This window comes from Artemia franciscana, chromosome 3 (genome assembly GCF_032884065.1).
Source record: "Artemia franciscana chromosome 3, ASM3288406v1, whole genome shotgun sequence".
In the NCBI taxonomy this organism is placed as follows: Eukaryota; Metazoa; Arthropoda; class Branchiopoda; order Anostraca; family Artemiidae; genus Artemia; species Artemia franciscana.
In genome coordinates this window covers 45,240,674-45,252,673 of record NC_088865.1, presented here as the reverse complement: position 1 = coordinate 45,252,673, position 12,000 = coordinate 45,240,674, and the positions used below count along the sequence as shown (strand labels likewise).

General features: G+C 34.3%; 1 protein-coding gene across 2 annotated transcripts in view; it reads right to left on the bottom strand.

The window, feature by feature from the left end:
- Positions 1–12,000, bottom strand: part of LOC136025317 (sodium-independent sulfate anion transporter-like) — a 75,319-nt gene that overhangs the window by 22,097 nt on the left and 41,222 nt on the right. For both annotated transcript variants that reach the window (XM_065701223.1, XM_065701222.1), the window contains exons 5-6: positions 10,403–10,742; positions 5,512–5,676 (exon numbers count right to left, since the gene is read on the bottom strand). In XM_065701223.1, the coding sequence (XP_065557295.1) occupies positions 5,512–5,676; positions 10,403–10,742 (505 nt within the window). The remainder of the gene's footprint in view (positions 1–5,511; positions 5,677–10,402; positions 10,743–12,000) is intronic.

Genomic DNA, 12,000 nt, shown 5'->3' with positions numbered 1-12,000 from the left:
AAATAAACTTGTACCCCCTAAATTACGAACCAATCGATACGCAAACTCATTTGTGCCTTTTTTCACATCAGTTTTTAATGCTGAGTTGTAGTGTGTGATTTTTGTTTAAATGTATGATTTTTGTGAAAAAACTGAATTTAGCACTATGCTACGATAGTTTTTTAAATATACCGATCTCTCTCTCTCTCTCTCTCTCTCTCTCTCTCTCTCTCTCTCTCTCTCTCTCTCTCTCTCTCTCTCTCTCTCTCTCTCTCTCTCTCTCTCTCTCTCTCTCTCGAGTAGTTACCAGCTAATTTAATTGGGTTTTTAGTCGCAAGTTTTCAACATTTAGAATTTTCAATGTATACAAAGTCGAACTTTTAGTTTCTAAAAGCTATTTGGACATCGTTAAAAGTTGTAATCACTTGTATAACATGATAAATATTCACTATCTAACAATTCATGGTAATGAACCATATTAAATTCTTAAAAGATAGCAACTTAAATAACAGTGAATGTAAAAAAATATTGGTTTTTCCAAATATATTAAATTCTTTAAGTTTAATGTTATGCATCAAGAGCTAGCTACAAGTCTGAAAATATTTCCCTGAATCCCAAAAAAGAGGAGAGCTTCCCAAGAAATGCAAGTTATCGTAATGAAGTTCACACTGTATATTTTGCAGGCTTTTTTACAGAAGAAAATCATAGAAGTATTTTTCTAAGACCGCGCTGCCTATCCATGACGTACAAGTAACCGTTTATCCGCTAATGATGCTCCCTGTGTATTTGATCTAAATATCCAGATCTTTTATCATGGTTTTTCATTGTCTATTAAAATGATGTATCCCTATTTGAACTGTTATGTGTAAGGAAGATCATGGATTAGTCTTTGCTTTTTTTTTGTTTTTTCCCTGTGGGGGTCATTTCAAACCGATAGTCCTAAAAGAAGAAACGAAATTTTGTACGAAAATTGAATTCCCTCATTTGAACAAAATTTGAATGTTTTATATGCTTTTTAAGTGACTAAAAAGATTCTGCCACAGGAAATTGGTGTTTTCTGTCATTTTATGACACCAGACAACGACCTTGTTCCAAAGAGGATCAAGTCGCAATTGATTGAAAAATACATGATTGATTGAAAAAAATACTACAAACTTGTCCCAAAGAGGATCAAGTTGCTATAGGTTAAAAATTCTGAGCCAATCAATTCAAAAGTATCAAAAAATTGCATATTGAACTCCCCAGTTGCAGAGGAAGTACTGATACATAGCGGCGTATTCGATCCTGAAAAGTCAGGTGGTACATACAAGATAAATGCTTAATATGGGCATCTACCGTATAGTTTGTATTGCATTTATCCCTATTTGAAATGTTATTTCTATAAGGATCACAGATTCACCTTTATTTGTTTGTTCTTTCTTTTTCCTCGGGGGGGGGGGGGGGGGGGGCATTTCCAACAGATAATCTTAAATGAATGAATGAAATTTGATACGAAAATTTAATTCGCGCATTCGAACGAAATCTGATAATCTTATGTGCTTATTAAGTGGCTAAAGAGATTCTGTCACGAGAAATTGGCGTTTTCTGTCATTTTGTGGCACCAGACTACGACCTTGTCCCAAAAAGGATCAAGTTGTTATCGATTAAAAATTCTGAGCCAATCAGATGAACAGTGCCAAAAACAATGTGTACTGAACTCTGCTTGCAGAGGAAGTACTGCTACACAATGCCACATTTATTCCTGAAGTCATTTTTACAGATAAATGTAGTAGAAAAGCACAATGTAATATAAAATACAAGATAAATACTTAATATGGAGATCTACTACATTGCTTGGTTTAACTAAGTTGATTTAATTCATTTTTATTGAATTATTTTTGGTAATGTACAATTGGGCATCCGCTATTACAAAGATGGAGTGATGGGTCATAATTAGGGGGGTGAGTGAATCCTTAAAAGGACACTATAATGTCCAATTTCTAAAGCTCTCCATGAGGCTTCAGAAGCATATATAGAAAAAGGCATGGAAGGAAGAGATAATAGGAATAAACCTCTCATCTCCATTTATTTTGACTAAGCCTGAATAAGGATGATGCGATTTCATATTTGTTTTGTATAGCCCCGTTTAAATAAACTTATCTGTTTCATATTTCATACAACTATATAAGATGTGTGTAAGCATCAGCTTTTACGAAGGAGGAGTATATTGTGGAAGGAAGAATGAATATTATCATTAGGGATGTTTTAGTTGAAAATGATTTATTTTCGAGACGCAGAAAAAGTAATTGACGGCTGCATTGATTATCTTTGATCTTAAAAAAGGTTTTCCGAATGAGGGGTGGTGGGTTATTTCCACACGAGGAGGAGAAGACTTATGCTTTAAAATTTCCATTCTAATGTTCAAAATTCCTAACTCAGCTTGAGCCTTCATATGAATATAGAATAGTTTAGGAGAAAGGGGAGGCGGAAATTGATACTGAATCTTTCTTGGTTCCCAAAAAGATTTGTTTTTTCGCTTGATTTGTTTTATCGCTTTTTTTTATGGTGCTGGTAGGGGACTAATAGAACTCTCCCATCATGACAATCTCTTTCTATGTAATATAAAAAATTACACTCATACGCCTAGCGGCACAGAGTTGGAAAAGGCAAGGCGGGGCATCATGAGTCATGCCAGAAGCTTCCTTGGGTAAAAGGGAGAGGGGTTACTAATTGCTGCTAGGAGCATTGTTTTCATTAATTTAAATGGTGATATTTCTGTTTTCCTATTTATATACAATGTTCCAATGCATTTAAAAACCTGAAAACGCTATTGTGGGGTCGCGAAGACTTTAATTGCGTACAAGATCAAAAGTGACGCTTAATTTCGATCGTAAATTCAGTAGTACCTCTCTTCATCCACCAAAATTCTTTAAAAGATATATTACTAGGAACCTGTTCAAAAAAGGAACTGTTCATCAGAATTTCAAAAAAAATTGAAATTTTGTCCAAATTTTTAATGGCAATTTGATTCAGCCTTGCTAGAATTAAGAAACGATCAGAAACTAAATTTTAAAAACAAAGATATTTAAGAGTAAGTAAGTAGCAATACCAAAACCCAAATCGAATATACGTTATTTCGTGTATAAGGGGGCTTCCCACTCCTTAAAACCTAGCTTTTTACGCTAAAGATTGATTTTTTTGTCCAAATTCTTTAAGAACAACTACTGAACACAAAGACCGATGATTTGAAATAAGAAACTTTAATGAAACACTGCAAAAACTTTAGCCTGACTCACTCACTTACTTAGTTCCTCCAGAGCCATCGGTGGCGCATAGGGCGTCGACAAAGCCAATCTATTCGTCTCACATTGGTGCTGCAGCGATGACGTCTTCCGATTCCGGTATTAGTGAGGTGCCGGCCGTCCTCACATCTCGGTCATATGTTCGTCTCAATGTATTTTTGGGGCGGCCTCTCTTTCTTCTACCGTCTGGCTTCCATTCATAGGCTGTTCGAGGAAGGCGGCTCTCTTCCATACGAAGAACGTGTCCCAGGTATGTCCATCGCCTTCTTTTCAGCAACTCAATGACTGGAGGTTGACCTGTTTTTCTGCGTATTTCTGCATTTGTAATTTTTTGTTGCCAGCTTGTATTCAACATTCTTCTGGGGCTCATATTTTCAAATACAAGGATCCTTTTTTCAACCTGGGTATTTATTTTCCAACATTCGCTTGCGTAAAGGAGAATTGAGAGTACATTGCTGTTGAAGAGTCGAAGCTTCAGTCGCAATGAATATTTATTGCTTCTCCAAATAGGCTTCAATCTATTGAAGGCACCTGTAGCTTGTCCAATTCTACGTTTAATCTCGGTCGAGATCTCTCCATCACAATCAATCCAGCTACCCACTAGCCTGACTAGACAATCAATCTAGCCTGACTAGAGAGGGTTAAATTGAGTATCCCCTTTATATACGAATTTATTTTGTATTTTATTTACGTTACAGTGTTCCTCCTTACCTCCTGTTTAAATTTAAATGATTTTTTTTTATTAGAACTTTAAAACAAAATCACGACAATATTTATCAATTATATGCCTTTTTGACCATGTCAGTTACTAGGTCATCCACTTAACGTTAACTTGTATGTCTTGTTAAAATGGGGTACATATGCTATGTATGAATTTCGTGCTTAGCAGATTCCGGGTATATCAATGGGGTTTTAATTAACTGGAAGTTTTCAGATTACAATAGTACCCATGGTATAAGACACTCCATCTATTAATCAAAATGCAATTAAGCCTCTCAGTCACCATATCAGGGATTGGAAAATAATATTTATTACAACTTAAATAGTGGCAATCACGATTTTATATCTTTATTTACCTGAATGGTATTAGGATAAAACTAAACACATAGCATACATTTTAACACCGATATAAAGGACAGTAGTCTCTCTCTTTTAAAGCTCTCCTTTACATTTCTTATGATTTAATTGATAGGTTTCAAAAGGAACGAACCTATCTGATTGTTGCTGAAAATGCAATTATTTTTTAGCGCTTACTAGCTATGTCTTTTTGTAGTAACGCCAAAAGAGCCTCTGGGCTTGGCCTCTGGGTACTTAGCTCTGAAATTGTAGCAGGATTATGCCTGGAGCATATCTCTTATGACGAGGTCAAGCATACTGTCCATGAATTGAACAAGATAGACCGATGGATTAAAGCCAATTTTTTTACAAGGACGTATTGATCAATATCTCTTTATTTAATGCTCTAAGTTATTAAATTTTTAAATTAATAATTTATAAATTTTGAATAAAAACTTAATTGTTGGTATAATCATCCGTGGTCAAAAGCAATGGACCTATCTGAATTTTTTACAAAATATGTTTTTGTGTTTCGAAGTGTGCATATTTGTAAAAACTCAACATGAGTTTCTGGGGTACGCTACTTCACACAAGTGGAGAGGTCAGTAGAGCTATATAAGAAGTCTGAAAGTTTGTAACTTATAGACTATTAAATTTAATTAATGTTATAACTAGCATATCAGGTGAACCTATAAAGTGAGTTATGTCATTTTGTTATGGTTACAATTTTTCATTATTTATTTTGTCTATAAGTCAGTGGCCGTGAACACATGCTTTGATGGCACCACCAATTGTTTCTGTTCATATTATGACATTATTAGTTTTGAAGTTAAAATCGAATATTAAACTTGAAAATATATTTTTAAACTACAGAAAATGACACTAAGACTTAAACTGCCAAATTTTCTCCCCCCCCCCCCTAACTTTTTCCCTTCTTTGTGTTAGTACTTTACTGAAAGTATTTTTGAAGGCAATGAATATAGTCAGTGGATAATTTCAGAATTTTATTCACCAATTGCTTGTCAAAATTCTTGGACTGAAACACAATTGCTGTAACAGCTCGTATTAAAAAAATATATTTCCTAATTCCACTGTCCTTGTGTCAAAAACCATGTTCTTGGATTATTTGTTGTTTGGGGGTGGGGAGGAGTGGATAATCTTTAGACATAAAGTCTGATAGTGTGTAGTATCTTACTTGTTATAACTCCACTTATCGGCGTCTGGACACCACTTGCTTCATTAACGGCAGTTCTTGAAAACGAGCCAGTGACAGGAAAAGAGGAGAAGAAAGAGCCAACTACATTACTGGCACCAATGGCGATAATTTCTTGTGATGCATCCACTTTCTTTTTTCCACCAGCTAGAATGAATTTATTTTACAAATTTATAGTAAAATTTAAATATTATTTAGTTTTTCGCTTCCTAACTAGGCAAAAAAGCTTTTTTTTCAAATCAAGGCGAAGTCCAACTTAAAGCTTAAAACGAAAAGAATCTGTCCAATATAAGTTCCCTGCATACCCCTAACTTTATACTAACGCTATTTTTTTTTCTATTTTGTGTTTTTTGTATATCATTAACAACTAGTGCGATGTGGTAGAGTTTAGGGGGCACCAGCCGCCCTAATACATGAAACAATTTATTTTCTTTTTAAGTTGTAGAGCTAATCTTTACTCTCATTTGAAGAAACTTGCCTTTTTTATACAGCTAAGGCTCGTTAAATATAAGTGAGATTGCCACTCTCTTAAGCCATCCTTTTTACGTTAAGTTTAAAATTAAGAACAGCAATACTTAGAAAAATAATAACAAAAAGAAAAATAAAAAGAAAAAGAATACAAAAAGAAAACGATCAAAAATGGGGTCTTAAAAGGCCAAATGAAAATACTGAAGAAACGCACAAAGCGAATATTTCAAGAGAGCAACCGCCTCTCTTCTTCAGCGCGAAAAAACGGAAAATTCCAAAGAAACAACTAAAAATAAACGCGAAAATTCAACAAAATCAACTAAAAAACCGAAAATTATAAGATAAATAAAATGCAATAGAAGCCATAAACTATAAGAATTAAAACTAAATACCTAGCAACCATAAAGTGAGTCATTCGCCAATATCCACGATTTGCACAAAATCCAAAAACTTACGAATTGCAATCGACGAATACTAACGAACAACAAAGAAACAGAAGAAGGACTTCATTCACTCAAAACAAACTAACCAGAAATTAAATAAGTTAATGAACTAGTTCACTGATTTCTGATTTCAGCAATTGCATTTGTTGCAGCCACCCTTTTAAGACCTAAGGGGTTGTTGGCGTGTTTGATTATGTGATTGGAAAGGTGGTTCAAGATTTGTTTCAGTGATTACTAAAGTATCGGCTTCTCTTTGGAGAAAACCGAAATACAACTCATTTATTCTCAACTCGACCGAATATCTGTTCAAAACTAGACCTAATGTTGGTGTTTATAAATTTCAGCAGCTTCCCAGTAATACTGGACCTTTATAACTTTATCACGCGAAATTAGACTAGATGTGACAAACACAGATGTGTTTGTAAGGGAAGATCCAAAATTTTTATTTTTTACGCTTTTTAAGGGTGTTATTAATTGACGTAAAGTGTTGAGCTCATCTATCCGTAAGCCGTTCTTTTGTTTTTTGGATATATCACAGACCACAAGAGCAAGGAATTCTGTAGACACCCGATTTTTCACCTATCTGGATAGGGTCTTTGCCTTGATAAATTTGGGAACTGATAATTTTACCGGGTGTGCAATAAGCGTAAATGTTATTTTTCCTTATGTTTTTCTGAAATGTGGTGCGAGACTCTTTTAACATACGGAGACCAAGATAAAATAAATTTTCCCTTTGATTTGTATTTACTGTGTCACTATCTTGTAATTTTTTATTACGATTTGCAATTACAGAATTTATTAAACTAATTGGATAACGATTCCCGAACAAAATATCTCAAAGATGGTCCAGCTTTGAATCTAGGAAACATGGTTAACAAACTTGCAATGCTCTGTCGACTAGATAAGTGACGATTTCTTCACAGCAGAAGAATGATTAGAGGAATAATTCAAGTGACGGTCACTATATGTGGGTTTTCTATAGAGCCCAAACTTGAAACATTTATAAAATCGGTGCACCAGGAATCCAAGAAAGGAAGACACCTGTCAACTTCTGACTCCTGAGAAAATTTGAGTTGCGAATTTAAGTTATAGAGTTAAGAAAGCGAAAGAAAGATTCTTCACCATGCCCCCACAAATAAAAAAATCTCATCTTTAAGACGAACCCACACTTCATGTTAACAAAAATTTTCAAAATATCCCTTTCTTCAAGGTTTTCCATGAAGATATGAACCTCTATCGGTAATAGGGGACGCTCATTGGAAGCCAATATTTCAGTCTATAGGAAATGCCTCTATAATGTAAGTAGAAAGAAGTTCTTTTGCAAAGTGCCGTAAGTGAAAGAAGTGTTTCACTCTGATTCCAAAATGCGCATATTTTTCTGATATAGATGGTCAGAACTGAGCTTATGTTCCAAAATCAGTTCGGCCTTTTGAGGATCCCAATTGGTGTAGATTGAATCCGCATCGAAACTGCCAATTCTTGCATTTGATTTAAGCAAAACTTGCTTTACCTTTGAAAAGAAATCAGTGGAATTTTTAGTATAGGATTATTTAGCCTGAATTAGTGGGCGAAATACAACTGATCAGAATTTTCCTGTTTTTACTGTAGGAGAATTAAGTGAGGAATTTATGGTTCAAAGTGGATTACCGGTCTTAAGAATTTTAGGAAAACCATAAAAACGAGGCGATGTGCTCTGTTCAATATAATTTCACTATAAGGTATTTTTGAGGTGGCTATTGAAAATTTTAATCCTTTTGACTGAATCCGATTTTACTCTGTTGTAAGGGACTTAGAGCTGAGATATATCACAGCAGGACTAGGAGATACTTCAGAGACAAAACGTGGATTATGACTGAATTCTGCCAATTTTAACAATGGAATTTCTCAGGAAGTCTTTGTCTAGAAATCCTGAAATCATGCTGAAAAGAATTTTAATGCCAGATTTGCCTTAGTTTGATAGAAATCAGTATAAGAAAATGTGCATAATATTTCTCACTCTAGTCTGATAATATCCTGATTTAACCGGTAGAACTTGCTTTTGCAATCTCTAATAACGTTGTTTAAAATACCAAACCCTATACGTTCTGTAAATTGCCTCTCGTTACGTATGTTGAAGTCAAGTTAAGGTCACATTGAATTGGATAAAATACGATTCTTTTTACAATAATGGTGAAAATACTGTTCATTAATGAAATTTGTTTTTTTCCTTGCAAGAGATATCAAAAGAGAAGCTGATACTTTAGTAACCCCTGAAATAAATCTTGAACCACCCTCCCAGTCACATGATCAAACACGTCAACAACCCCATAGGTCACAAAGGGTGTCTAAAGAGCGAGGCCTTGAATAGATTGGGTTGGAGGAGGAGCTTGCGTAGCTGCGTTGGCCTCAGGCGGCTTGGTGCTGCAGTTTGTTATTATTAGTAGTAGTAATATTGGTTTTGTTAACTTTTCATGTTTGTTTTTGGGTTGTTTTTTCGGCATTATCCTTTAATTATATTATTCTATTCAAGCTGAAGAACTGGGGCGGTTGCTGTCTCGAAATATTCGCTTTGTGTGTTTCTCCAATATTTCGTTTGGCCTTTAAAGACCCCATTTTTTATCCTTTTCTTTCTTTATGTTATGGTAGGCCAATGTGGTCTAAGAAACTAAAATAATATTAAAAGTGCAGTATCTTTTTTTTTTGGGGGGGGGGTATTTTAAATGATAAAAGGAGGGTTTAATTAAATTTTTGGGTCCCAGCATTTCTGTTTTTTTTTAATGGTGGATGTGATTCAACAAGCCGCAATAACTGTTAGATTAGAGCTCCAGATATATCTTTCCAAAAGAAAGACGTTAGGAGGTAAGTGCTTTCCCTATTTTATATCTAGAATAGTAACTTCTCACAAACATTCGGAGAATATGAGGCTAAATTGCCATGTTTGGGACTTAAGACACCCCTTCACATCCAAAAAAAACGGATTCCTTCCTTTTTTACAGTTTTCAATCAGTATATTTACATAAACTACTTATATTTTTAATGTAAAATGAGTACCCTCGTGAAAAAATGGTCTCTAAGACTGAGAGAATATTCAAGCTGCTTTTTGATATTCCAAATCTGGTTGATAATTCTAAGTCACTTCCTCTTTTTTGGGGCTGTTTTCCTTTTAGAAGATTATAAAATCTTTCCATGGTAATGATTTTTTGGAAACTAGCTTATCAAATTTCATATATTAGAGTTAGCTTAAAGAGCAACTACCTTTGATCCATATTTTACTATCAAACACCCGTTTTGTATAGCTCCAGATTCTAATGACGAAGGCCAGTCTTTCCTTACCGCTGCTGTGTTTCGTATTTTTATCTTTTATTTCTTTTCGATTTTTAGTTTTTCTTCTTTATTTTTCTTCTCTTCCTTCTGTTATTCTTTTTTTTAATATTCTCTTTTTTTTATTTACATTTTTGCCACTACAGCTAGCCTTTGCTTTTATTTTGTTTGAAAAAAATTGGAGTGGTTGACCGTTACAGAGTCTATTTTGGTCTCATTTATAATTTGATATCCTCATATTTTAAGTGTTCTGAAACTAGCCAGAAACAGCAAGCATATTAAGTGCATTTTTATACTTTGGACTCGAGAAATAAGACAAATCAAAAGGAGACCTCCAAAGAGGTCAAAAAAGCCTTTACAAAAATTATCCCAAAATATCAAATGCAGCATGTGCATTCGAGGACCTTAGAAATAGTTTTGCCTAAATTATATGGTAAATATGTACCTAAAAATAATGAAAAAACTTTGATTCCTCTACAAAATAGGTAAGGTGCTTATTAATTCAATGAACTTATCATTTATCAAGTTATTAATACAATTGGTAAGGTATTTATCAATTTACACGTTAAGAATCATACTAAAAGGTGCTTTATTTTATTAATGCTTAATATCCCAGGTTATTTCCGTATTAACGGTAAAACACATTGAATAAAATATCTTACCAAAAGCCTTGGCTATAGCTACTGCTTCTAGAATTGCTACCAATGGTAGAATAATCATTGAAAATCCTGTTGCTGATAAAAGTTCTGGGAAACTCAAAATTATTTCTCCAGTTGTCACGTTGGTAAGTTGAAAGGGGGGAACATCAAAGGGAGGCAGGCCCGAAGTAATATTGCCAATAAGCTTTAAATTCCCATCTGACTCAGCATCATAAGTTGCGACAGCAATTCCAGCACACACAAAAACACAGATGGCGTTACGAGCTGTTGATACAAACCAAATTAGTTTTGATATGATTTTTGACTTTGTGCTGAATCCAGAAACTTTCACTCTTCCAAGTGCCTAAAATTGAGATTTCTATATTTATTAGAAGTTGAAAAGCTAACTATACCCTCTATCTAAGCCTTTGGGATGCATAGCTGTATTTGCCCTGCTTTGATGGATGTCAGTCTTTTGAGAGGAGGGAAGGAGTCATTTAAAATAAAAATGCAAAAAAACACAGTTATATGAAAACTATACTAAATCATTGGTAAAAATGTAAAATATAAGATTTTGGGAGGCTTGGGAGTTAAGATGTAACCTAGACACATGATCACAGAAAAATTTTTTCATCCGGTAGAATTTTCGGAATGAGAGGAGGGGGAAGTGGTCAAAAAATAAAAGGAAAGCAAGTTAGATGGAAAATATGAGAAATTGTTGGAAAGACGTATAGATATAAAATTTTTTGGAGCTTGGGGCTACGATGTGACGAAAACACGTGTTTCTATCTTAAACCAGCAAAAATTGCACGTACAGCTCAATACTTTCAAAAATATTTAATAGGTCAGGCAGGTCTAACGTTATCAATAAATTTTATCTCTGGATTTTACTGGGTTAAATCTACGCATGAGTGCATTTTACTCCTAATCTAGCATGTCTTAAAGTAAGATGGATAGAGATGAAAAATATATTATATATTGTCAAGCAAAAGGAAATAGGCTGAAAAAATTACCGTCAGTGGGAATCAACCCTTTGAAAATTTTGGTAATTATCAAAAGGTTCAACCTGTGACTAAAATAGCCATCACCAGAGCGTGTCAAAACGTTTTAATATCAATTTTATCAGTAAGGCCGTGATTAAGTGAACTTGAAAATATCGAGATTCAAAATTGAAGTTTGGGTAGCCTTTTGTCTCTCATTACTCTAGAGACCGGCGATTGTCAAAAACCCTTCAAATAGCACTTATCATTGGCGGAAATAGCAGGTCAATTATACCAGCTTTTCAATTTAGTCTCTAGGGCGATCTAAAACGATTCTATCTGGCAAAAAACTTGTAAAATTTCAGGTAGCTGAAAATATTCTATGGGACCGAAAACAGGAAAATACATCGAAAAATGGTTCCAATCATCTTACAGGTTATTGTCTTCTGCTCATGATAGTACCAATTTTGTTCTAAAAACAATATCCTTCATAGAGCACACTTGTGAAAAAGAGTTAGACATTTTCTAAGATTTGTAAGCAATTAGAGGAAATAGAGCAAAATCCTAGCAAATATTTTGTAGCATCTTCAAGAGGCTACATCCTGATATTAAAAGCGGCATCTTCCGCCAATGAATACTTGA